Source organism: Colius striatus, chromosome 3 (genome assembly GCF_028858725.1).
Source record: "Colius striatus isolate bColStr4 chromosome 3, bColStr4.1.hap1, whole genome shotgun sequence".
Lineage (NCBI taxonomy): Eukaryota > Metazoa > Chordata > Aves > Coliiformes > Coliidae > Colius > Colius striatus.
This window is the reverse complement of record NC_084761.1, coordinates 64,578,985-64,605,901: the sequence shown is the minus strand read 5'-3', so window position 1 is coordinate 64,605,901 and position 26,917 is coordinate 64,578,985. Positions and strand designations below refer to the sequence as shown.

The 26,917-nt window shown below is 45.8% G+C and overlaps 1 protein-coding gene and 1 long non-coding RNA gene across 4 annotated transcripts in view; one reads left to right on the top strand and one right to left on the bottom strand.

Annotated features, from left to right (window-relative positions):
* LOC133625079 (uncharacterized) lies at nucleotides 1-26,917 on the bottom strand. 2 transcript variants are annotated; one of them, XR_009818370.1, is made up of 6 exons: nucleotides 25,844-26,917; nucleotides 17,311-17,454; nucleotides 10,739-10,972; nucleotides 9,141-9,262; nucleotides 4,155-4,417; nucleotides 1-464 (listed from the first exon to the last, which is right to left on the bottom strand). It is a non-coding gene; the product is annotated as an uncharacterized LOC133625079 (long non-coding RNA). The 2 variants fall into 2 exon arrangements; XR_009818369.1 differs by having other exon boundaries at nucleotides 1-4,417.
* The window catches only part of ENPP6 (ectonucleotide pyrophosphatase/phosphodiesterase 6), a 32,625-nt gene continuing 31,145 nt past the window's right edge, over nucleotides 25,438-26,917 (top strand). The window contains exons 1-2 of one of the 2 annotated variants that reach the window (XM_061991887.1): nucleotides 25,438-25,947; nucleotides 26,192-26,646. In XM_061991887.1, coding sequence (XP_061847871.1) covers nucleotides 26,391-26,646 — 256 coding nt within the window. In that variant the 5' untranslated portion in view covers nucleotides 25,438-25,947; nucleotides 26,192-26,390. Of the gene's footprint in view, nucleotides 26,647-26,917 lie in introns of both variants that reach the window. The other variant, XM_061991886.1, reaches the window with a different exon arrangement.

Below are 26,917 nucleotides of genomic sequence, written 5' to 3'. Positions count from 1 at the left end.
GAAAGGAAAGGAAAGGAAAGGAAAGGAAAGGAAAGGAAAGGAAAGGAAAGACAAACTTCTGGTTGAGAATTCACTCTCTGTGACTGAAATTTCCCTCAAAAACATCTGGCACAACAGAAATGTGGGCCTGATTTTCAGATGAATAGTTCATATGGTTTTCACTTACAAGGGATGGCAGCAACACAGGGTTTGCTCACACCCAATAGGCCTCTCAGAAGCAGGCGGGTGGCAAGATCAAATGGCAAGTCAGGAAGGTTTTGGCATCAGCAGTAGTGCAAATCTGGCCTGAAGTCTTTATTAAATTCTAGGAAGACAACCTACTAGCAGGTACCTGTGGCCTCATAGGTATTGTCTGGCACTTTCCAACTCTGCTCCAGTAGGAAAAGGGCCCTGATGTTTCATCTGGTTTCATCACTGTGTCTCCCAGGCATGGTCAAAACTGATTTTGATCAAAAGAAGAAACTCTGCATATTACAAAAGGGAAAAGTGGGATAAACCCCAGTGTTTTTCTGTAGTGTATAAGACTCATCCATAAAAGAATGCACAGAGTTACAATTTGGTTAGGAAAATAAAGGAAAACTAAGGCACGCTCCCCCACAGCTTCCATAAGGTAAAATGTTCAGTGTGATCCAGAGGTCAGAAAGCAGCGTCTCGTCTCAAAGAAATGCATTTTTTTTCAAAACTCACCTGGACAGGTTCCTGTGTGACCTCATCTAGGTTGACCTGCTTCTGCAGGGGGATTGGACTAGATGATCTATAGAGTTCCCTTCCAACTCCTACCATTCTATGATTCTTTGATTCTGTGACAAAGCATTCCTTGAAACATCAGTGAAATGTATTGTACCAGGCATTTGATAAGCTTCCCATCCTCAAGATAGTATTTGCATCTGTTGCTCTGGGAATAAGAGAACATTTCATATTCCTTAGGCAAAACTAGGCTAAAATGGAATTACAGCTGGGGGCAGATTAATAAAATCCAAGTGAAATGTATTACTGAACCATTGCAACTACCTACCAAAACCAAGCATGCTAACACTGCAAAAAATCAGACTTGCAGCTACATTTAAGTGGAAATGTAAACATATGAACACCGGGAGACACAGGCAGCCAAACATGACAGGGATGATGACCATCTCTGCAAGCATGATGGCAGTCCAGCCCCACTATTTCTGGGCAGGACTTCGTTGGATACCCTCCTTTCTTCTGCTCAGATGAAGGCCCTGGGACCTTGTTTTTCCACAGAATAAATGAAAGCATATGGTAAAAATGTTGCTAATTTATTTTCATCAGGACAAGATATTGTCCTGGAGCTCTTCCATCTCAGCTAGAATAGACAGTAGAGTACCTCCATCCAAATCCTCTAATTTGTGATTAGTTCTGTGCTAAGCAAGGTCAATCACAGTACCTTTATATAGGAACTATAAAGCCACTTAATCATTATCTTCATTTATGTGGCACAATGTAAAAAAAGAAACTGAAAAACACAGCAAGGCTTTAAAATTAGCTACCTATTACCAAAAGAGATACCAAGCCATAATATATAGTTGCCAAGCTGCCTATTGAAAAAAGTGCATCTCTTAAACTAAAGCATTTCATATGCCTTCCACCAAACTTTGTCCTAGTCTACCAAATCAACACATCTTTGGACTGATGGGAATTTTCATGTATGGAGCATCAAATACATCCTTCTGTGCTCAGTAAGATACTGGCTTCTCAGAGCAAGCACCACCGTGGCAAGTGGGATGGTGCTAGTGGTGCTTATGTTAATGAGTGAGGACTCAGAGGCTGCTGGTTCAGATAAGAACATCACACACTGTTCTTTTCCGGAGATGGTTATAAGTTTAGTTCCCTGCCAGACATTGTATTTTATCATATGCTGTGAAACGTTCCTGTATGACTTGTTCTAAAAGCCCTGAGTTACCCACTATGCACTGAAATAAGGACTGGAACACATCCAAAACACACTAAACCAACTCATTAGCTGGTTTTGTATTATATGGAGTATGTAGTAAATGGAGGGGATGGGAGTTAGGGGTGGAAATACACCACGTAATTTGCCACATAACACAACTCTGGAAACGTCACAGTTAGAGCTAAATGACCTTGCTGAAGATAAGACTGTTTCCAAGACCCTAACTGGAAATGCCCATATTTGGATGTTTCTATCCAACTGGTCTGTTTGCAGCACGACCTTGGTTTGCATGGCTCCTTACAATGGTACAGGGCTGCCACAGAACCCCACAGCCACGGCACTGCCAACCACACAGAGGTGGCTGGAGGACTGCCTGGGGGTCTTTACCTCCCCATACATACAGTATGGAACATCATATGGAACTGTCTTGCAGGATGAGATGTGATCTCACAGGGCATGATTGCCTTTTAAATGAATTCTCTGATCACTATCACAACTGATTCTTTAAACGTTGCAAAGACAGGGACCCCACGTCCTGCTGTATATGGTGATGGGTTGACAAACCCCTTCTGTAACGAAAGAGGCAGTGGTGGGGAAACATCATGCAGAAGGGGGAAATCTAACTTCAGAGGCTGCTGTTAGGGATGGGCACAACTGCTTTCCTTTGGGTGATGGGTCTTACGAGAAGCATTTAAAAACCCCAAACCAACAGCAAGGTTGTACCATGGTGCTCCAGACTCCAACATAGTTTTGTCCTTTCCCTGTAAATAGTTTGTGAGGTCTTGAATTTGGAGCCATGCTCCAGTTTGCAAAGTAAGGCCCTTGAAAAGCTAGATTGATCAGATAGCCACAGATAGCCGTGTCTCAGTGTTACCATGGTGCCTTGGCACAGCAAAGAACACGGCAAAAGTAAAAAGAAAGAGCTTAATCCAGCTGTAGAAGTGACAAGATAAGGCTAGACAAGAGTAACGCATAACTCTTCTTTCTTTCATCCCTTTGTGGAGAGGAGTAACTTCCTTTCCCATGCAGTCTTGTCTCCTTTCCCCCTATCTGCTTAAAGAGAAACTGAAATGAAAAAAAACCCCAAACCAGCGAGCAAACCTTAAATATAAACATCAAAAAGAAGAGAGAAACTACCGATGCAACACAGCTGACAGACACCAGTTTAGCCTCTGTTGCTAGATTGCTCAGTAAAGCTTGTGGGCCAAAGTACAGCTCTGTGTGCTGTCAGAGCTCTTTGCCTCATGGCATCAGGCCATCAAGATGTCAAGGCCCCGCTGCCTGATATAGCTGAAGCTGCCTTAGAAAGGGGATGTCTCCTGGCAAAGACACACTCCAGAAGCCATCAAGTCCACTATCCATCCCCCTAGCTCCAGTTTTGCGTGCTGACTGAAGAATAACCTCTTCCTCACACACAGGGATTTTTTTAGACCTAAGCCTGTAAATAAATCTACTTTGAGGCTGCAGTTTCGTGTGATTTTTAGGTCAGATTTAAAAATGTTTCTAGTAGCAATAACACACCCTCTCCTTTCAATTCAGCTGAAGTCTAAAAGAGGTCTCATCCAGGTAGTTCTTGTGAAAAAAACCAAACCAACTCACTGCCTCTCTTGAGTGGTTTGATGGGGTTTTTACATTTCCTTCTAACCTGCAGGGATTTTTCCCCTGTACAGTAGTGCCCACTGTCTCTGGGGCAGGTAAGCAATGTCACTAGCTGTCTGTCGGGCTTCGCTTCAGCTCACTTCTTAGAAAGTACAAACCACACTGAAAAGCTTGCTGAAAAGTCACTGCCTGCCTTAGAAAGCAAAAAACCTGCTCCCAGGCATGCCCTGAGAGTCTGAGTGTTAGCAGAGTGCTGCGGAAGATGGAGCTGCCCCACAGCCCTGGGGAGTGACAGGGCACTCCCATCCTACCCCGTAGCTTCACTGCAAGCAGTCAGTAAGTAACCACCACACAATTTAACCCCATACTACGTTGTGGAGCAGAGACATATTAAAATAGACTTCTTGGTGGAATCCCAAGATGTTCGTCCCCTGTGGAGGCCACACTGGGCAGTGTCTGAGTCTGTCTACTGTGGGCATCAACATCACCATCAGCACACGAGCTGAGCAACTCTTTCTAAGTAGTTGCTGCAGATATTTTGCAGGGTGTCAGTGAGGGCACTGAAGTGGATGAGTTTCACTGTTGTTCTGGAACTGAAATTTATCTCTAACAAAAGGATACAGAGAAGAAGAAACACCAAGACCTGATCTGCTGCAAGCTCTTTGGCAAAGCGGATTTGGATGGGAAGCAGGTGCACCAAGGTCTGGACCAGAGGTTGCACAAATGGGTCATATGACAGTGATGAGCAGAGACAGCCCCAGCAGCAACAGCCTCTCTCCAGTGGTCCTCTGGCGAGGTGTAAGAAACAAACAGGTACAGCTGTTCTGAGGTGGGAGCATTTCCATCCCCCCTGCACAACAAAACATCTTCACCATTTCAAAGATTTCAGGCTGTGATGCTCAGCTTCTGCAAAAACAAAACCAAAAGGGTTACTGGCCTGTAGTCCAAGGACTTCTCACAGTTATCTGCTAGGCTGCACTGTTAACAGGCAGACAGGGAGTGTTAAGATCACTCTTAGAATGTGTGTCCTCAAGGGAAGCTAATGGTCAAGTACTTGTTTTCACCACACAAGTGTGAGACTAGCCAATGACCTGTTGACATGCACCAAAACCGGTGTACAGTTGGAAATACCCTAGTTTGCTTCAGGGGTGTGCTTGAATCAGATGGTTCAATGAGCACAACTCGCAGACACAGCCTGCTCCGTGTACCTTCCATATTCACCCCAACATAAAGGTTTGCAAATTGTTTATAAGATGTCATGGTCTGTGCCCTGACAGCTGCAAGATGTTCAGGTTGTTTAGAGAGACTAGAACAAGTTCAGCCCTGGCCCCTTCCCCACCTACATGAAGCTATAACTGGAACAAAGGTTTGAATGTTCGCACTGAACCTCATCAACCTCACTTACACATACAGAGCTGAAGATAGGAGGAAACAAAAGCAGAAGAATAAAGAACCTGAACATGAGTACAGACACTCACTTGAGGCTTCATCCAACACCCTGCTCTGCAATATAGCTCTAACCTTTTCACTGTTATTCTGACTGATACGACTCTTTAATGTGATCTTACTGGGGAGAAAGGGCGTTTCATGAGGAGATCTACAGCTGTACACCTAGAGCAGATACACTAATGTATCTGTAACCTCAACATGACAGGAACAATGTTGGGGCCTGGGCTATAATGATTGTTATGGAGTCAGTCAGAAACAGAGAAAGTCAGCAGTTTGTCTTTGAATTGCCTTCTGCAGCAAAAAAGGACAGAAAGGAATGCCTATGTGATAGCAAGCTTGAGCAAGGGGAAAACCGAAACTGCAGATTGTAACAGAAACAAGGTCAAAGCAAGAAGATAGGACAGAGCATTAAACTAAGCACTGTTAGAAGACTGAATGGAGCATTCAATTCAGCATTGTATGATTGCTTGCATTTGACTAACAAATTGTAACATATGTAACTAACAATAATATAAAGTTAACTAAATGTAAGGTAAGCATAACCATAGTGTGAGAGAAAACTAACTGAAGGCCAAACAGGTGGGGTGATATTTTAGACACAATAAGGCTGATGTTTTAAGCACAATAAGGATGATGTTTTTACACAATGAGGTTGGTGTTTAAGTTGTTACAAAAATGAAACTTTGAGGCCTTATGCATAGCATGTGATGCTTAGTATTAACTATTTGTAGCACATACACAGCATTTGGAAAAGGTATATAAGTGAGGATTATGTGACAATAAATTGGAGCTGATGCACATCATATTGGTGTCTGGTCACTCCCGTTTTGCACAATAAAGAAGAAGAAGAACCCCTGCACAAAGAAAAAGAAACCCTGCAGACCAACCTTTACCCTGCCACGCATCCCACCAGCCCCTCTTGAGCTTGTCATCACTTGGCAATTTCTGGAGTTCAGACATGCTGCTGACAGCATTGTGTGAGCTGCTTAAACAGGAAAACCTGTGCTCTGGATAATGCCAGTGAATCACAATGAAAATTTCCTGGGAAAAGGTTTTCACCAATGTCAGCCAACAGAGCTGTAAAGTGACCTACCTCAGAGAAAAATGCCACATGTCAAGCAACAAGGAGGAAAAAATCTTGGCTAAGCAAGGGAAAAGCTTAAGAACTGATGTTACCTTGTGAAGGAAGGGACAGCTATCATGTGGGGTTTTGTTTGCTGTCAAATAGTTAGACAGAATGGTAAATTGCATTTACAGAGACTTCTGCCTGGCCCTGCAACAGCTATGAAACCCAAGACTACCAGAAAAGCAGAGTCTGGAGCTTTTGCTTGGTGTGTGTTGAAGGGCCTGCTCTAAGCTGCCTTCTCTGATGGGCCAGCCTTGCATCGCACAAGGTGCGACAAACGCTGACTCTGCATTGTGAAGTTGGTGTGATTGAGGAGCTTCATCTCCAGCTGAGAAGTTAACCTAACTCAATGAGATAAGAGCAGTGCCAGCTGAAGGCTTGTCTTTCGTCCTCCCATGAAAGGTGCTTCAATGATCAGGAGCCTGGTAAAAGGCTGGATTCCTCTGAATGTGAAGAAAGTCTCTTGCTGTGCAATGGGAGATATGACTGGGTGTAGAGACCCTGGGGAGAATTACCTCTCTTGGATTAAAGGAAAACATGTGACTTTTCCATATTTCCTGAAATTAATGTTGAATGGTAAGATCAGCTGGCTTGATTCTTGTGAACATTATATTATTAACATCTGGGAAGAGCAAAATGTGGTTAAAAACCCATTAAAAGAACAGCTTGCTCAGGATTTCCTAAGGTGCACAGCTTCTCTTGGGACTCAGAAAACAAAATAAAGATCAGATGCAGCAAACCAGGATCCTATCTGAGTCCAAAGCCACTGAGAGGTCCACCCAGATGTTTTGTGCCACAGAGGTCAATTTCAGGGCACTTCTTGTCTGATGCCATAAAGAAGAGTTACAATTAAGAGACCACAGAGCACAATGCCATTATCCAAATAAGTGATTATACTGCAGAGATCATAAATGACATAAAAGGCAATGAGCTATGGTCTAAAGTTTTGCCTTATTGGGTTGTTAACTCAAAACAGCCACAAATGCTGAATGCCAGAGAGAAGAGAAGTCAAGAGGATAGGAGAGAAAATCATAGAATCATTTTGGTTAGAAAAGACCTTTAAGGTCAACAAGTCCAACCACTAACATAACACTGCCAAGCCCACCAATAAACCACGTCCCTCAGCACCTTACCTATACTTCTTTTGAATATCTCCAGGGATGGTGACTCCCTAGGCAGCCTGAAACAGTGTTTAACAGCCCTCTCAGTGAAGAAGTTTTTCTTAATCTCCAATCTAAACTTCCCCTGAAGCAACCAGAGGCCATTTCCTCTTTTCCCTTCACTTGTTACTTAGGAGAAGAGACCAATCCTCACCTTATTACAATCTAGTTTCAGGTAGTTGTAGAGACCCCTAATGTCTCCCCTCAACCTCCTTTTCTCCATACTAAATGAGCCTCTACAGAGAGGAGAGGAGAGGAGAGGAGAGGAGAGGAGAGGAGAGGAGAGGAGAGGAGAGGAGAGGAGAGGAGAGGAGAGGAGAGGAGAGAGGGTCTAAAAGCTCACATGTAGAAAACCTATATCCTTGATGTAAGTTAAAGCATATGAACAAAAGTGCAGTCATTAGAACCACAAAAATCAATGCATTAATCTTTATGTTATTTGGCTGAGATGGCCCAAAAGTTGATGCACGTCTCCTCTTTCTGTGTCATAGTGGATATTGCTGTGAACCATGAACATTTTGTTCACTTTGGCACTGAACAGATGGCAAGAAACTGGAAAGGAATCAAACAACAGTAGACATGATTTAAGAGACACTGGAAGAACTGGCTTGAGAAACAAGCAAGCAAATGTAAAAGTAGGGATGGGAAACATGCTAGAGCTATTTACAGAGTAAAAAGCCACCAAGAGAGGGGAACTATTTAGTTTTACAGAACAGAATATAAACAAAATGAATGTACCATGAGTAACCAAGGGCTCTGGAAAATTAATACTTGCTGATCTTGCTGCATTGATTTAAGTTACTGGTCCTTTTTCTTGCACGTCCATTTGTACATCCAGCAGCACAGGGACAAAAAGGAAATTGGTGGGTAGCAATTTTCACAGCTACCCCAGCAAGACCTTCTCATGTCTATGAGTAACTACCAGCAGCAGCTTCTCTGCTGGGCACCTGAACAAATGCTACTGAGCTGAGGAAACAGGAACAAACACCTTTCTGGGGTTGATGTCTCACATCAGAAAGCCTCTTTTCAATACAGCTGGTTCCAGCATACACTGTATGCCACTTCAACCACTCCTTATAGCTGCCTCGCCTTGCCAGCAGCTGCTGGGTGCCATTCACTCTTTATCCGTGTTACCTGCAGTATGTCCAGAGACCATGTGAGCCCCAACAACTTCAGCTGATGTCTCCCACTCTTTCACAAGCTCTGTTGCACAGCAGGAGTGATGACCAGCAGGAAGAGTGGGCTGCTTCTGCAAGGAAGCCTGCTCCTCTTTGAATTGCTGGGTGCTGGCTTTTGCTTACCACTCTTGTGACTTCCATGCGCATACAGAGCTGTGCTGAGCATCCTTGCAGCCCCACTTCCTCTATTTCTAATGCTCATCCTCATTTCCAAAGCAGACATAAAGTTGCAGATGCTCACACTGAGCCCATGCAATATGCTTTACCACATTCACAGAATCACATTGGAGCTTTTCCTTGCTGCATGGCTTGCTCAGTAGGAAAAGAGGAAAAGGCCTCAAGTTGCTTCAGGGGAAGGAGATTGGAGATTAGGAAGACTTTTTTTTACTGAGGACACTGTTAGATACTGGAACAGGCTGTACAGGGAGGCGGTGGAGCCACCATCCTTGGAGATATTTAAAAGACACACAGAGGAGGTGCTAAGGGACATGGTTTAGTGGTGGGCTTGGCAGTGTGTGGTTAGCAATTGGACTCAATGATCTTAAAGGTCTTTTCCAACCAAAACTACTCTACGATGCTATGGCTGCTGGCAATTTGTGGGGTGCTCATGCCTGCAAGTGCGCAGAGAGATGCTTGGCTCCTAGTGGGATACACACCTATGCACTCATGCCCCCATGCACCTGCACAGCTTTGTAACCACTTATGCATCCACACACCTGGGAAGCTGTGGCGGCTCCTGCCAGCATTGTAGCACTGCTCCTCGCTGCCTCCCCTTTAGTGGCCATAGCAACTGTCATGTAATGAAGTGTTACCAGGATCCAGGCCAGGAGCAGAGCCTCTTAAAGGAAAGAAAAAAGACAACTCATAAACCAGGGAAATGTATGGTGTCAAGCCACTGAAATCCAAGAACCCCTCCTGCCTAGTGTCACACGTCCTCTTCAGTGCTGGCCCCCAACAATGCAGCCTGGCCACAGCTGACCTTAGTCCCAGCCACCACTCCAGGCAGTGCATGTCCTTCTTTGTGCTGCCATTTTTGTCTCCCACGTGGTAAACCAGAACAAACTGTATCCACTGCTCATCTAGTTGTTTTTTAAGGAAGCAACTCAGACAAGGAAACACATATCACTAAGCAGTTAAGCCAACAGAATAGGCTATATATTGCAGGATGCCAGGCTGGCACAATTTAAGTAATTGTTATTTTGAGCTAGATTTGCATTTGATTTGCTCAAAATCCTTCCACTGAAAGACAGAAGTATTTTTAAAAGAGACAGACTTTGCAAATTGGTTTGGTTGTAGGTTTGTTTCCAAAAAGGGCAAATTTACCAAGGATGCAGCAATGCCTAACTCTTTCTGAACCAGCCAGCTCAGTCCCAGGAATGATGTCCCTGCCTCAGTGAGCCCTTGCCAAGCCAGAGGTGTCAAAGGCAAGTACTTTGGAAATACCCTGTGCACCATGGAGCTGCAGCCGGGCTGAGTTTTGGCTGGATGACCTCTGACCACCTCTCATTGCACAGCACACACAGGGTTGGCATGAGGAAATTCGGGGACTGGGCATGGTAACAAATACCATTACAAAAGGTTTTAAAATCAGTAGCAGCAACAGAGGTGTGGGAGCAATTGCTCTCTTCTAACCTTTAATCCCCAGTTTCCATGAGGGCATCTCACTCTTGCAGCCTGAAGCCCTTGCCAGGCTGGCTCGTTGCAGTGGGGGTTGGGGAGAATGAGGGGGAAATGGGGCAGAAAAACTGTTTTCTAAGCAAGGGAAGGGGAAATTGCCTCTGTCCCCAGTCAGAGTGGAAATAAGAGGAAATGCTGTTTTTTTCCCTGTGCAGTTTCTGGTCAAAACAAGCCATGGTTACCAGTGTTTGTGAACTAAATGCTTCGGGGCAGCAATACCGCAAAGAGAAAACATAATAACAGAGCGCTTAACTAATTGCAAAACATATCCTGGTCAGTTCTGTTTCTCTGCCACTGGTTTCACTTCACTGTAAAACCAAAAGCACCTGCTCTGCTGTACTGTATGAGCTCAGGAGAGTCTACAGCATGTAGCTTCTTCCAGGTAGCAGTCATAGCTGCTTTTTCTTTTAATAGCAATAAACCCCTGCAGTTCTCAGTCTGCCATGGCAGAGTCCACTGGGACAGTTTGAGCTTGCCCAAAGAGCAAGAATGCTGCTGCTAATGGTCCCCATGAGAGGTTAACCCCCTTTCAGCACTTCAGGTGGGAGTTTTCACTCCATAAAAAGTGAGTCCTTTCAGCTTGTGTAAAAACACAGTTATTAGAAAATGGATTTTGTGCAAAGATACAAGACCTTACCTTTCCCTTTCCCCCCCACTCCTTGTCATTGCAATGCAACAACCCTTCTTTCTTCAGGGATGAGGACTTCCAGGGTAGCTGAAAGCTGTCCTAGGCGGCTCCTCCATGGGTTGGTATGAACCTCTTTGCAGACCGGAGCAGAAGTACTCGTGGGTTTGGGCTGACACCTAGTGTCAGTACAGACGAGGCTGGAGAAACAGACTGACTCCTTTCTCCCAGTGTATTAATGGTGAGCTGCAGGGAAAAAAGAAGCAGGCATTTTTTTTGTCTTAGTGCCTCTTATTTGGCTAGACATCTGACTCATAAGCCCACGAGTGTCTTTATTCCATTAACTACTGAGGAAATAATAATAATGGGACATTAAATAATATAAGGGAACAAGTAACCCTAGTCATGAAAATCACAAAACCAGCTCAAAACGCTTAGGTATGCTTTGTTTTCCTCATTTTGAAGCATCACAAAGACTAGGTACTGGTCTTGAGCAACAGAGATTGTTTACAGAGAGGAAGACACTTGATGATGTACTCTTGAATGGTTGGATATGATTTCAAGGAACTTATCCCATCAAAAGCATTTGGTATGATGAGTTTCAGGAAACCACACTGCTGCCGCCTTGATGTGTCATTATTTATTCGCCAGCCACATCTCATGTGGCCTCATCCTTTTCATCCTTCCCTAATCATTGCAAGATCTTTCCACAAAAACCAGCCCACAAGTTCAAGTCGGTTCGCCATCATACTGTCTCATTCCTGAGACATTTTCCTCATAGATCTTCAGTGTTGGTCACTGACCGACCTTCTCCACGGATGTGTGGAGTGTGACAGGGATGTGCACTGCCATCTGGTACAAAGGAGAAACAGGAAAGCTGCTTGTATTGGTAGTCAATACCTCTCAAAATCATGTATCTAATGATGAACTGGAAAAAAGCCCAAGAGGCTCATCTGAGATCCTTTGGATGCTCAAGTTCATCCAAAAGCTCAAGTTCACAAAGGCTGGAGAAATGAATGGACAAGTTCAAGGAAGGCACATTTACTAAGGATAATCAAGTGTAGAAAGGCCCTAAATTGTTGCAAGCTGGGAAAGCATCTGGGAGAAATACACAGAAAATTCCACTTAAACTTCAGGAAAAACTTCTTTACTGTAGGGGTGATGGATCACTGGAACAAGCTGCCCAGGGAGGATGTGGACTCTCCTTCTCTGGAGATTTTCAAAACCCACCTGGACATGTTCCTGAGTGACCTGATTGAAGTGAACTTGCTTTAGCAGAGGGGCTGGACTAGATGATCTCTAGAGATCCCTTCCAACGCCTACCATTCTATGATTCTATGAAATATCATCAAGTGCTTTCCCAGTTTTGACACTTCCCCACAGGCATCTGGTCTTGGCATCTGATGGATGATGCTGGGCTATAGATGGCCCTTTGGTTGGAACCAGAAGGGTGTACTGATATCACTCTGTATCACCACTTATCAGTGGTTTTTTTATTTTTCACTTAGGCCTGATCTAATCCTTCCACCTGACACAGAAAAGCAGAAAAAAGTGCTTTTGCAAAACAAGAGCAGTTTTAGATCTCTCCCAACTATACCCTTTCCCAAGTTCCTACCTTGAAATCCAGATAGCATTTTTGGAACTGCAGAAATAAGTAAAAGGGGAAAAGAGGGGGAGAGGAGAGTGACATCAAACAAACCTACTTGGAAAGTTGTTTTTTGGTTTTGGTGCTATCAGCAGGAATTAGTACTAACAGCAGGCATGTTGCCATTTCATGCAGAAAGTCATGTCCTGTCCCTACTCTCTGAGCATCAGCAGAATACCTGGCTTCAGTTTTGCCTGACTTCTTGTGTGCCCTCAGGGGAGTTCTCTTGGCCCTTTGCACATTATTTCTCAGTGATGGTCTCAACAGTGATGCCCTGATTGTCTCCCCTTATGTCTCTAGAAGATGAAGGCCCTCAGCTCTCCTTATGTTTAACCCACTTGCCTGTCCCAGTGACAGCTTCAGAGGATAACCATATGCTACCTGGGGATCCTCAGAGCCAGGGCCCCACTCTGCTCCTCACTCCCCTTTTTCCCAGGCAGATTTCCTTCCAGTTGTAACAGGTGTTTTATCCAAAGCCATAGAAACAGGCTTCAGCTTTATAAATACACAAAGGAAGAAGAAAATGTGTTTGTGTCCTACTTTCCCACATAACTGGGAGGGAGTCTAGTGCAAGAGGGCTCTCTAAGTGATGTTGAGTCAGAAGAGACCTTAAAAAACATCTAGTGCACACATGCAGATCTCCTTCCTGTCCATGGGAAGGGACATGTTTCAGTACATCAAGTTGCTCAAATCCCCATTCAAGCTGCCCTTGAACACTTCCAGGGTCTGGCATAATTACCTAAGTGGCCTGGAAATCAAAACTTGTATTAAAAATCAGCATTGTTCTCAAACTAAGGAAAGGTAGAACATTGGAAGGCTCTCAGGTATGTAACATTGTTGCAGGTATGTGAGGAATTCAATACGCAGCAATTCCCTACAACACTTACGGAGGGTGGAGCAGAGCAGAGACTCTGGCCAGGCTCCGTGTTGATATATGGGGATGAGATGGTCCTCCAGAGCTGATAAGCAGCACATTTAGTCCCCTGAGCACTGAGGTCTGTCAAATCTTGACAAAGTGCTATCCTTGTGTGAACTTTCATAGAATCATAGAATGATAGAATGATAGGGGTTGGAAGAGACCTTTAGAGATCATCTAGTCCAACCCCCCAACCCCCCATGTTGGTCAAAGCTGGTGATGTTTACACAGGAGTCAGGTTTTTGGCACTCTGAAAGGATGCAGATGGAGTCAGGGAGCAAATCTTATTGTAGTGTCACCGTAGGAACCCCACCATTGAAGTTCTGAGCTCAGGAAGTTCCCTGCTACTGCTTATCCTTTAAATACTTGGTTTTTTTCCTTTCAGATTTCTGGTCAAACTGGCATTTCTGGCAACCAACTTAAGATCAGATGGTGCAGGTGATCTTGTCCAAGCAGAATATGTTTGCTCTTTGCATACACTTAAACTACAGATGGTACATGGAGATACTTTATATAACTTTGAACCATTTAAGGACAAAGTATTCTCTCATGTTGTTTTAGCTGTATTTTACTTCATGCCATGTTCAAACGTATACATGTCTGTAGTTATGGCCACTGTTTATATTTGCTACAGTCCCTCCCTTTTGCTTCATGACCACATTAATGTTAAAGTTCCTTGCTGCCATCATCTCACATGCAATTGCCTTCCCCAGTATAAAAACAAAATAGCAGAGACTTGACCTTGGCATATAGAAATGGCCACTGCAAACAAACCACTGAAGAGGAACAAGACCTATACCAACTGCTTAGTTATTGAAAGCATCCATTATTGACCGACTTTCTGCCCCAATGCTAAAGGATACATTACTATGATGGTGGATCCCCTGGGGAGAAACAATATACACCAATATACATCAATATGCATCAATATACATCAATATACATCAATATACATCAATATACATGAAGGGTGATGTCAAGGGGGCTGGGTTTCATAATCATCTTCCATCATACCAAGCACATCTTAGCACTCAAATAATTAGAGTCAAAAGCCTTCTTTCTGAAGAACTCTCCTCTCAGGCAGCTGCTGATGGAGGTGCTCACTTAGGCAAACCCTGCCTCTGCCATGGCAGACCACAGCAGAAGGGGCTGTTCTAAAAGTATATCTCAACTAAAAAATCCGGTGTGATGGCTGAAAAGAAGATCACAAAAACTGATACAATGTATGCTCTTAGAGTGACTTCCATTAAACATAAGTTGTTTCATATTTTGTAAAACAGCCACATGAAACACAACAGCTTTGGATGATTAATCACGAGTTTCTGCCTGTGGGTGATCCAGAATGAAACTTGGTTCATAAACCACTGCTTCCCTTCTCTTCTTTAGAAGAGTTTTCCCAAGCTCAAGATCAGTACACTGTGGATGAAGCTGCTCAGCCCAGTGTTTTGGCTGCTGAGAGATACTAACTTCCTCCCAGGGTGCTTCTGACTCTTGCCTGTTGGCTGGTGGCAGTGATGTTGTGTGAGGGACCTCCTGCATGGAGAGTTGCTAAGGAAACTGTCTCATGCTGAGTATGAGCAGCCTTTCCCCTCCTGTTTCTCATGGTTGGCTTCAGATGTGTTCAGAGTGCTGTCATTGGGAAAGTGTTTAATGGCTCATGCAACATATCTTTAATTACTATTCATCCAGTGTCTCCCTGACAGATGCTCATGTCATACGTTTAAAAATAACACACTTGTAATTAATTTTTGGGAAGCATTGGTCCAATTATCCACTCGCAGGTTACTCACTGTGGCAGCAGTGCTATTGCTGGTGAGGGCTGAGTAGGGAACGGCATCCAACCCCACAGCACTCCCAAGGGGTGTGCCTGACCCCTGTGCAATACTAACTCCCAAGTAAGAATCACATTCCTAGTCTGCCATGGGAGCAGAATCATGGAGGATGCTGGAGATGCTGGGCATGAGAGACTGCCTGGGGAATGTCAGTGACCAGCAAGGGGCAGAAGGAGCCACTGGCACATCATATGAGAGGACAGCTTATCAGGGACACCCGAGCTGGTGCCACCCACAGTGATACTGACCCTTTTTCCCAGGGGAAGGAGCAGGTAGCTCCAGTGCTGTGCATGGAGAGCAGCTGGGCACAGGTGCTTCTTCCACAGCAGAGCACCATCTCCTGGGTTTGGGCCTCACACCCAGATGTGGGAATCACAGCACATCTCCAGTCCGGCCAGGGCAGAGGCAGTGACATTGGGATGCAGTTTGGGATGCTCCATTAAAGCACTTTGTAAATCCCTGCCTGCAGTATTGGAAATACTCTTGTTTGCCCCAAGACTCTAGTGCCTCTGAGAGAGTGCAACCATTTCCAGCATATGGAGGAAACTGCAGCTGTGCAGGAGCATAACAAAATAAGCCAAACTCCAAACAACTAGAGCAAACAAGCTCTAAAACGTATTTCTTGGAAAAAAAAAACCCATCGGTTTTCAACTGTTTCTTGCACCTGCTAAATGCATTAGGAGCAGTGTTGTATCTTAAACAGGCAGTCGCAATGGAAGAAAAATAGCTTCATTGTGGCGATCTGGTGTGCTTGTGACAGCCATTCAGGAGATGATTTACTGCTCTGTGCTGGAAGCTGGATAGCCACACTCAGTGCTTACATGGCACCAGGTTGCTCTCCATCCTTTCCAAACTTCCTTGAAAGAGCTAAGTATTTTGCCACCTATTTTCTCTTTTAAAAAGCTATCAGAGTAGGGTTTTGCATGTGTTAGGCATGCCAAGGAAAATAAGTCCTTACTGGTTATTGGAGGCAGTGGGCCATTGGCCCTGGAGGTTACTACAGGGCATCCAGTTCCAGCAGCTGACAGCGCCTCAGGAAATTTCAGATGGTTTCTGCTGCCGTGCACTGGATTAGCACATCAGCGTAACGTCGGGACAGAAAACACAGAAAATATGAGCTGTGTGCTATTAAAACAGATTAAGTGGAGAGCTTTGCTGGCGTCAGGCTGCCTCAGGGGACTGGTGCTGGAGGAACTGCCCACGCTTTCTACTTCAGGGCCACCGGCTGCCTCTGCTCTGCCGATGTGGCCTCAGCCATGCTTTTCCATTCCACTTCACGGGGGTAGCCAGGGACATGCCAAATGGGATATAGGCCAGAGTCCAGCAGCCCTGGGCAAACAATAAGCCATGTTTCAAATAGGTTTGGCCTCAAAAAAAATATTGGGGAGCCACAGCCATTTCTGACATGGTATCGGCAGAGAAAAGGGCGGCCTCCAGCACTTCCCTGGAAACAGGTGGAAATGAACTTCTTACTAACATCTTCCTTCTGAGGAAAGGCTGTGGGAACTGGGGCTGTTTAGTCTAGAGAAGAGGAGACTGAGGGAGGATCTCATTAATATTTACAATATATAAAAGGTGTGTGGGGCATCTAAATGGAGATTGGGACATCCCTTTTTTCTATTGTATTCAGCAACAGGACAAGGGGTAATGGGATGAAGCTGGAACACAAAAAGTTCCATTTAAACATAAGAAAAAACTGTTCCATTATGAGGGTGAGGGAGCCCTGGCAAAAGCTGACCAGGGAGGGTGTGGAGTCTCCTTCCTTGGAGGTCTTCAAGACCTGCCTGGACATGTTCCTATGCGACCTGATCTAAGTGGACCTGCTTCTGCAGGAGGTTGAACTAGATGATCTCTAAAGGTCCTTCCCAACCCTATCATTCTGTGATTCTATGATTCTATGAACTTGGGGAAGCATGAGCTTCTCTGCAGAGCAAAGCTCCCAGCTATGAGGCCTGGGATAAGACTTTGCTTTTGGTCAGTCAGTGCACAGAGGTTTTGTATTCAGTGCAGGATAACCACTGCTTTGCCACACCTTTCCATGGTGGCTGCTGAGGGTGAGTGGCCTGACATTCTGTCAAGATGCATGCGCTGTTTTCATGTGCTATTTGTTTTTGTGATAATAGAGGAATGATGAAAGAGGAAAGCTTTTACCCATTAGCCTGAGCAGGGTAAAGGGTATGCTTCTACTTACCTATGTTGGCTAAAGCTGGAGTATTAAAGGCTCCACACTGGGGACAGATTCCCGAGAAAAACAAAGGTATGATTTCACTCAAGTGTACGATAAACTGCTTGAACAGCAAGAAGCAGGATGTCAAATGAAGGATTATCTCCACTCCTGGAATGGGAAGATGTGATTGTTATCAGATCTGTGGCAGAAGAACAGCGATCTAAAGCCACTAAGTCAAGGAACTCAGAAAGAGGATGTAGACACGACACTGTGAATTCAGACCAAAGCCATGTCCACGTCACACTGAAGTCCTGCTGAAGTCTGTTCTAGGTTGCATTGTCAGAGACAAAGGTGACAGGAACTGAGGCAGTTTATCTCAGACAGAGACTTGTGAAGTAGCTAGATGGAAAAATCATATCAGTTTCCCCAGGGCTGAGGGTGGTCCTAGCTCTTGTCCTCAGATAGAAGACTGCCGCAGCCACCGAGACTGGCTCAAGCCACGAGTGTTGTGTTAGAATTTCCTATCCTGAGCACTCAGGTGGTGAAAGAAGGTAATGCTGAGCCTGATGTAAAGATATGACCTTGCCCTCCTGTAGGGAAGGACGTCACTGATGGTATTTAGACAGGGATGCGTCCCTACCCGTCAGAAAATCTGATGCAGATCTGGCTTTGCTTGAGAAGTTGTAGCTTGCTGATGGAGAAACACTTAAAGCTGGGAAACAGATACCATGTAAATATTGCTCTACTCAGAGCATGAGTTGGGTTGTAAAACAGTCATCCCTTCCACGTGGGAGCAAATTTTCCAGAGGTGACACAGCAGTCAGTGAGATGAAAACCAGACATTCATCGTTTCTGCACAATGGGCAACGCTGAGGCTTTAATCTGTCATCCAGGTGAGGGCTTCAGTCTCCAGCACAGCCTTACTGATAAATGAAACAGGGTAACTAAAAGTCAGGATCAATGACTTCAAAAATATGAAAGCAAAACTGAATGAAGTGCAGTGACACACGACAAAAGCAGTGACAACTGTAGGCAGGAACTCAGAAACTGCAATACAGAGAGTGCTTGCTGCAGGCAGCCTGTCAGAGGCCAGCCTTTGGGGCCTAATTAGAAATATTCTCAGGTTAGCTTAAATAACTGCTGTCAGAATAAAGGCCTTTTTCTCCCTTAAGTCATGCTGCAAGCCCAACTCCCACACTTCTTAAGCACTAGTGTCAGAAGTTAAAGTTGAACTCTGTGTAACTTCCAGGCTATAAAAGCTTCCAAATGCAAAATATTTGGGACTTTTAAAATTACATTTTGTGCTAGCCTTGGATAGTTTACTTTGTACCTATACTAAGTTCAAGGCAATGTTTTAAGCCTTGCCTGCACTCTGTGTAGAAGTGTAGCAGAAAGATCAAACATAGAACATGATTCCATTCTTGGAAAGTAGGCACATGGGTACTGATTCGTCAGTTAATTAACCCCTCAAATTACTCCTGATTTAATGGGAAAATCTGAAATCCAAACACTTGGCTGAAATAGGTGTACATTTGGCTAGCTCTGGAATACTGTGAAATTGTGCAAGACTTCAATCTCATATTTTCATGTTTTACAGTTGCTTCTCAAGCAAGGTTACAAACTGGCAGAAACTGCTGTGCAAGGCAGTGGTGGATGTGCAGAATACTTTGTTGCTCTCTTGGAGGAGCCACTGGCATATGAATGGATATGTTGAGCTCAATGTCCCGAGGAACATGTTAGTGTCTTGGCACACCAGGATTAGTAACACCTACTTTATTTTGCTGATTACAGTTGTATTTCTTTTGTCCTAAATAACTAATCTTTAACAACTTGCTTAGCTTGCCAAGTTTTTGCACACACACACACACACACACACACACACACATACACAGACACCATCCCCCCTCCCTCACTGCATTGTACCCCGTTTATAGAAGATCAGTAAAAGCCTTCACCATAGTTCCCCATTATACAGGGAAATGACCACACAGCAGAGATGAAGCAGAAACCGCAGTATACAGTTACTTAGGACTATCTGTTTTTGCCATCTAGCAAATTTAACTAGGTAGTTTTGACAGAGAAATGCATTGCACAAGATTTCCTCAATGAGGTAGAAACTCCCGCATTACAGGACGCTGGTGTCCAGGCAAGAACGGTCTTGGGCTAATTAAGCAACGCTGCATGGACATGAGTTAGAAATAGTGGGGAGGTACTGGAGGTGGAGATGGGTTGATATCCAAGCAAAACTCAAATCTTTTGGAAGAAGTGAAGATTGGCTTCAGCCCAAGACAATGTGCTCACCCTGACAGGCCAAGGGGTGTGGAAAGCGGTGGTCTTCTGACCCATGTCTTTCCTGACCTGAGCTTCTACACATCTTCCTGTGGCAGAGGCTCACTGTGTAGTGAAGGTAAGCTGACTGGTGATCTGCTTATTTTCCTTAATTGCCTTCACAACCACTAGAAAATAATTCATAAACCTCCATGTCTCTGCAGGGTTCAGGTAAAATTGTTAGTCTGACCCATACTAGCTATATGAGGCATGTTTTCCCTGAGGGGTATCATTTGGGGGTTTAATCCATGTAATGTTTGCAGCTTCCTTCCCACCTCAGCCCTGCAGATGTGCAGCTTCTCCTGCTGGGCAGCAGCATTGATGGATTTAGGGCATCGATGACCATGTTCAGTCCTGTTGGAGTCATTCCCTGTTACAGTCCCCTCAACTCTTTTTCACTGTGAATGTCTACTGCAGCAGTTCATTTAATTTATGTGTTTTTGAAGGGAGGGAATGTGTTGCAATTAATTGCCCAAGAAAAAGCATTAAGAGAAGATGCTCCTGGAGATCTGGGTGCTGGTGATGTAAGAGTTGGGTTAAGATAGCTACTAAGTCAAACATTTAAAAGGTTCTCATGCTGAATAAATACTCCTGTTCTTCAACCTCTGTAAGAACATAAAGTACTGGGATGGATCGGGCCACTGCTCTTAAGTGTTTCTCTGCCCCAGATACACTTTTTTTCTATTAATTTACCCCACCTAAGATTTCAACAGTCACAGTCTTCATGGACAAGGCATTGCACTTTGGTGGGAAGAGCTAGCTGCTTTGTTTGTTCCAAACCCAGTTTAGTTTCATTTAACGGAAGCAAAGTCTGTTCCCTAATGGGAGATCTCACAGGAAAGAGCGATGATGCTCCAAGTCCAGTGGACCAGTCACTAAGGGGATTCCACTGGTTCATTAAGTTTCTTCATCTACAGTGGATTTTTCTCAAATAGAAAAGTTACTAATATGATTTGTGACTGTTGCAATGAAGAATGCAGCAAGTGATCTGGAGAGCTGCTCTCCAAACATCACAATTGCCTGGACTGAGACACTTCAAAGGACATTTAGCCATCCCCTGTCCCACTGTGATGTGCTCATTATCCAGCATGTGGGTGCTTCTGGTAAGGCAGGTCTCATACCAGCCAGGTAGGTGAGGGGAAAATTGTGAGCCAAGAAGCTGTGAAAGATCACTGCATTTCTGCAGGAAAGCTGGACTTTCTAGCTTTGAAATGCTCTGTAGCTAGCAAGTATATAACTTTTTCATTTATGCCTGTAAACAACTCACAGCAAGAACAACCCTGTGTTTACTCTGTCTTGAACTCCTAGTGACTTAACTACTGCATACTAAACAACCACAAAAATAACTAACTTTATGTTAAATATCATCTAGGAATATCTGATAGAGCAGCAGATGCCTAATGTACCCCTCCATGCAGAAGCATTGATGAGAATGAACAGTGCAGAAGCAGAGAAGCTGCTTTTGAACTTCTGCAGCCAATGACTTCTACCTAGTTAGGACCTTCTGTCAGCTCAGAAGGCAGATATACGCACAGGATTTCTGTGGAAGTCAGCAGAGGGGCTGATACCATCTGTGACCTTTTCAGCTTGGGTTTGGTGGGGAGAAGAAGGTGGCCCTTACTTCAGCAGAGTTCTAGCCTTAAAACTTCAGACTGACACAAATCCCCTTCCTTGTCTCCAAAGAAATGCAAGCAACCTATCATTCTCTCAAGGCTTTTATATCTGAAGGTGGCCATACCTTCTTTTCTAATGAAAGAAAAGAAATAACCAAACAATAAGTCAAGCTGTGCTGGCCAGAATGTTCTTGGACTAGGAGAACTGAAGAAGAATTACAAGCCAACAATGAGACATGTTCTGCCTTTTTGTCTTTCTTCTGGAAGAAAGACAAATTTTCTCTTTAAATTCCCTAAGTCATTGGGGAAAAAACAAACCATCTTTTACATTTATCAGCTTTTGGTTTTGCCTGTGCCTCTGGACCCAAGGGCATAGATAGGTCTGTGATGCTGGGGATGCTGTTATATCTGACAAGCCAGGCTGAACTGTTGGTGTGATCCCAGAGAATTTCCTTTCATTTCTATTGTTGTGCTTGTGGCTTCTGCAAGACCAAAAAAGAAAAAAAAAAAAAAAGATTCAAGGACACTGGAGGCAGTTTTCCAAAAATAGAAACCTGCTTTTTGACAAGAGGATTTCCTGAGCAATTTAAGTGGTTGAGGATCTTGTCTCAGAAAAGGTTTAGATCACTGGGGTATCTCCCCATGTACAAATTGGCCTGAGGCATTTTCTTCCTAAACTTGGTCTTACAGCTAACTACTGAGGGCTGTTGTCCCTGGACACCAGCTCAGGCTCTGATAGCTTTTGTAAGAGCATTTGTATCAAAATATTGTTGTGCTGGAGCCTGCAAGGCCATCTGGGGCTTTGTGCAGACAGGGTGCTTACAAATGAATGTGAAGCAAAGCAAATCAACATTGCTTGGCAGGGATGAAATGTATTGCTAGGGTCTGTCTCTGCCAAGCTAGACTGTTTGGCTCTAGTCCCACTCTTTGGGGGGATTGTCTGTCAAAACACAATTTGGTATTGTATGGTGTCATGGTTACATGGCTCATTACTCCTTTAACCCTTCTCAGGCCTTATGCTCTTGTTACTTGTTGAGTGGAAACCCGTGGATCTCCAACTCTTTTTTTTTTAAAGACCTTGGGCTCTGGTACCTTGCACCAACTGTCCCTCGAGCCACTGTCTTGGTTCAGGCAGAGCTTTCCCTTACGAGCTATCAACCAGTAGATTGCAGTTTTTCTAGGCTGCAGTATTTCTTAATGCTTTGAAATGATAGGATGGCATATCTTTATACCATCTCGTGACAGAAGACTGGCTTCTTGACCTAACAACCTCAGAAACCTGGTCATCCTTTCAAAGTGAGAGTCCAGCTTGAACACTTGACTCTCCTTTATTATCCCATCACTTCCAGAACGGCAGCTGCTGCTTCTGCCGAGCCCTGCTGGCAAGCCCAGAGGCCACCCGTTAGAGGACAAGCCGAGACATCAGTGCGAATATCCTCCTGGGTTTGCTGAGAGGTTTATAATCATATTGCACTCCCCACTTCTGGATGTGTTTTGAGTTCATTTAGTATAAGTATTGACACAGTAAATCACCACAGTGGCTTGGCCAACACATGACTCTGCAGCCGGCTCCAAGCCCATTACGCGTTTTGCTACAGTGAAAAGTCCTCGGTAAGCACTGGTGAGTGGAGGTGCAGAATCTGACTCCCAGCACAGGTTCTGCTCTCCCACCTCCCGTCCTGAGGCCCAGCGAGGGGCAGCAGGAGGAGGATGCGCCTGTTCCCTTGGGGACGCCTGGTGCAGAGGGAGATCCCCAGTTGAGGCCTGGTGGTGCCTGGAGACAGCCAAGCAGAGCAGTGGCTCTCGGTGGGCCTGGCAGCAGCACGTGCCATCCCACGGGCTGGCAGCCACCTGCACCACTGCCCAGCGTCACGTCGCCTGCCATGCAGCTGCAGCCACCTCGTCGGCTGGCAGGGGAGGGCAGGGCAGCACACAGCAGGGCAGCAGCAGCCTTGCACAGGCTGGGACAGCCTGTCTGCCTGGGACACGCAGCCTCTGGACTGTCCTCTCATGCTGCAAGGATCAGAGGCTTTCCTTCAAAGTTCTGACCAGAGCAGGTCAGTACTGCTCAGGACATGTCTGTTCCAGGGGCTGGGCCAGGACTCTGGGACCTGTTTTCATCTCAGTCCATCTGTCCTTCTCTTAGGTAATACATTGTACAGGTGGCCCCAGTGCTCTGTCTTGGACCTCAGGTGCAGCACAGCTGTATGACTCTGGGTAGGTTTTACTGAGAAAACTGCTGCTGCACTATGAGTAAACACATGAACTAAAGTCAAACAAGATAAGAAAAAGTCAAAACAGACAATTAAACTTGTGAAGATGCTGACAGCTAGCAACAGAAGGCTCTAAAAGGAAATGCTATATGACAGGACAAGGGGTCATGGAAAAAAGGTGGAGCACAAACAGTTCCATTTAAATATAAATTTGAGGGTGTGGGAGCCCTGGCACAGGCTGCCCAGGGAGAGCGTGGAGTCTCCTTCTCTGGAGGTCTTTAATACCCGTCTGGGTGCATTCCTATGTGACCTGATCTAAGTGGACCTACATCTGCAAAGGGGTTGGACTAGATGATCTCTAAAGGTCCCTTCCAACTCCTACCATTCTATGATTCTATGAAAAGGGATACACCCATAAAGGGCCAGTTCAGCCATTGTCTTGCTCTGAAGATCCCTGGGCTGGAGCTTAGAACTGCTCTGAGCCCTTGGCTCAAGTGTAATGCTGATGTGAGGGTACATCTCAAGTCTTGGGCTCTGATAGAAAAAGAGACTCATGAAAAAAATAAAGCAAAGGGAAAGAGTTAAGTCATAGAGAGGAGATTTCTACAAGGAATGCATTTAGTTCACTGGAAGGGTGGAAGTGTAAGGAATTTGACTGCAAAGCTGAACATGAGTAGAGCCATCTGAAGAACCTGATCAGCCCTGCTCGTCTGTAGACTCCCTCTCCAGGCGAGTCTTGAAGACCTCCAACAGAGGAGACTCCACACTCTCCCTGGGCAGCCTGTGCCAAGGCTTACTCACCCTCACAGTGAAATAGTTTTTTCTTATGTTTAAATGGAACTTTTTATGTTCCAGCTTCATCCCATTACCCCTTGTCCTGTTGCTAGATACCATAGAAAAAAGGGATGCCCCAGCCTCCTGACACCCACCATTTAGGAGGTTGGGGCATCCTGCCTTGCATATCTCCTTCATACAGAAAATCCTAGCATCCCTTCCCCTGGCAGGGCAACTTTTTTCTTGAACTGGAAGCCCAGAGGGGGAAAAGGGCTGATCCAAGCACCTCTGCAGTCCTGTCCCGGGAGCAGTGACCTGCAGACAGTTGCTCTGGCTCATGGATGCCAGAAGCTGGGACAAAGCTGTACAAAAGGCAAGTCAGGACATCAAGGGGTTTTGCATGGGGGTAAATAAGCATTTGGGCCAGGAGAGGCTGAATGCCTTCATGCTGAGCTTGCATCAACCCAGTGTTTGGTAAGAGGAGACTAGACAGGCTGGATGTGTAACTGGGAGCTTTGTAAAGAGCAGAGGTTCAGATGTCCATGTTGGGGTGATGACCAGCTATTATAGCCTTCCCCAGGTATCAACATCTGTGAGGGGTTGTTCCCAAGATGAGTGAGACTACTTTTATTAGGGAAAACTAAACACAATTCAAGTAAAGTGAGTTAACATGTAATTATAGTGTAGCAACAGGTGCTGGCATTGAATAAGAGGTATAGTTAGGCTCCTGTGGCTGGCAGGAGACGCAGCTGGTGTTGACTCGTGACTACAGTGCAAACAATTTTTCATTTTTAATATGAAACTCAGCACCACCCAGCTCTTAATAGCAATATCAACACCCCAAAAATAAATGTATCCTTTTTTTTCTGTCTAACACTGAAAGCTACATTTTTCTACTAGCGCATCGGGAGCTGGAGTAGCCTCATGTCAGCATAGAGCAAGTGGAGAGGATAGGGTCCTTTGCCGGGCCTCGGGCCCGTACAGCGGTGAGCTGCTGTGCGGTACAGCTGTGCCAGCTGTGAAATGTGTTCCCTTGATTCGTGTCAATGTGGATCAACGAATATCGATGATAATTTTTGGTAACTTTATTTGTTCTTGTGTAACTTGTTCTTGCTTTTCGTAACGGCAGCTTGACAGGTGTCCTGGAAGACTAGCTTGAACCAGGTTTTGATAAGGAGGGTGTTTCTGCTTCTTGTAACAGCAGCTTGGCAGATGTTTTGGGGAGATTAGCTTGAACCAGTTTTGCAGAGATATACACATGGAGGTCGCCTGGGGGACACCGTGAGGAAGACTACTGACTTCCTCCGACGACCACCTAAAGAGGGTGAAAAAGACCCCCGAGATGGAACAAAGCATGCGCGAGAAGCAGAGGACCCTTTCCCAGAAATGATTAACATTTTTCAGCCCCTTCGAGGAAAAGTCATGAATACGTATAAGGCCTTCCCTACTTAATGCGAACTCGGGATGTGACGGGTGTGCGTCCTGACAGAGCAGAGGCTCTCAGTGCACCCAGCGCTGTTTGCTTGCTCTTATTCATCCAATAAATTCCTAAACTCAACCGGAATCCTGCTCGGGGATACTTCATTTATCGCACCAGCAAAACACCGGCCCTCAGCTCACGTACCCTACCTTCCGAACCGGGGAGACGCTCTGCCTTAACCTCAGTCCGAGTTTCCATCACAAGGCACCGCCTGGGAGATGAGAGCAAAGTGCACGTTCACGCGGCCGGAGAGGTAAGGCTGTGCCGGGCAGCGAGCAGCCGCTCTGAGCCAGAGCTCGGCAGCCGCAGCCCCGGCGCGGGGTGCGCGGCGGTGCGGTGCGGCGCGACTGGCCGCTGCGCTCCCTGCGCGCCCGGGGCCGGACAGCCAGCCAGCCGCCCTCCCTCGCCCGAGCCTCCGCGCAGCCTCCGCTCACTCCTGCGCCGCGTTTCCCCATCGCTGAGAAGCTTTTTCCTTTTTTCGGGCTGTTTCCCGATAGCTGGGAAGTACCAGGCTCTTCCCCCTTGCTCTAAAGTCAATCATCTACCCGCAATTAAGCCGTGACCTCCCACGCCCGGGGCAGCGCTGTAGCTTTAAAGCGGGCGCTGGAAGCGGGAGGGAGGACACGGCGGTGCCGAGCCTGCCGCGGATCCCCGGCCTCTCCCGGCGCTGCTGCAGATCCCCGGCCGCTGCCAGCCATGCGGAGCCGCAGCCTCCCCGTCGCCCTCGTCGCCGCTGCCCTGGCAGCCCTCCTGCCTCCCCCCGCCGCCCCCGCCGCCCACCGCAAGCTCCTTGTCTTCCTTCTCGACGGCTTTCGCTTCGACTACATCGACGACAGCGAGCTGGAGGGGCTGCCGGGCTTTCGGGACATTGTGAACATGGGGGTGAAGGTGGACTACATGACTCCGGACTTCCCCAGCCTCTCCTACCCAAATTACTACACGCTGATGACGGGTGAGTACTTGCACTGCTGCTGCGATGCTGCCCGGAGCCGCCGGCTCCCCGTGCAGAAGCGGAGGGCAGCTCCCTGTGACTTTCTCCTCCGAAGGCGATGTAAAAATAACACAAGTCAAGCTTTTAGCTGGGGGTTTAAAAGCACTGTGGCGTTACAGATCTGATTCTATGATTCTAAAACCTGCTTGAACCTGGAGACGCCGCTTGAAGCTAATATTCGAAGTTCGCCTTTGGTTCCCACGGTGCTGCCGGGTCCTTCCCTACCTGCTGC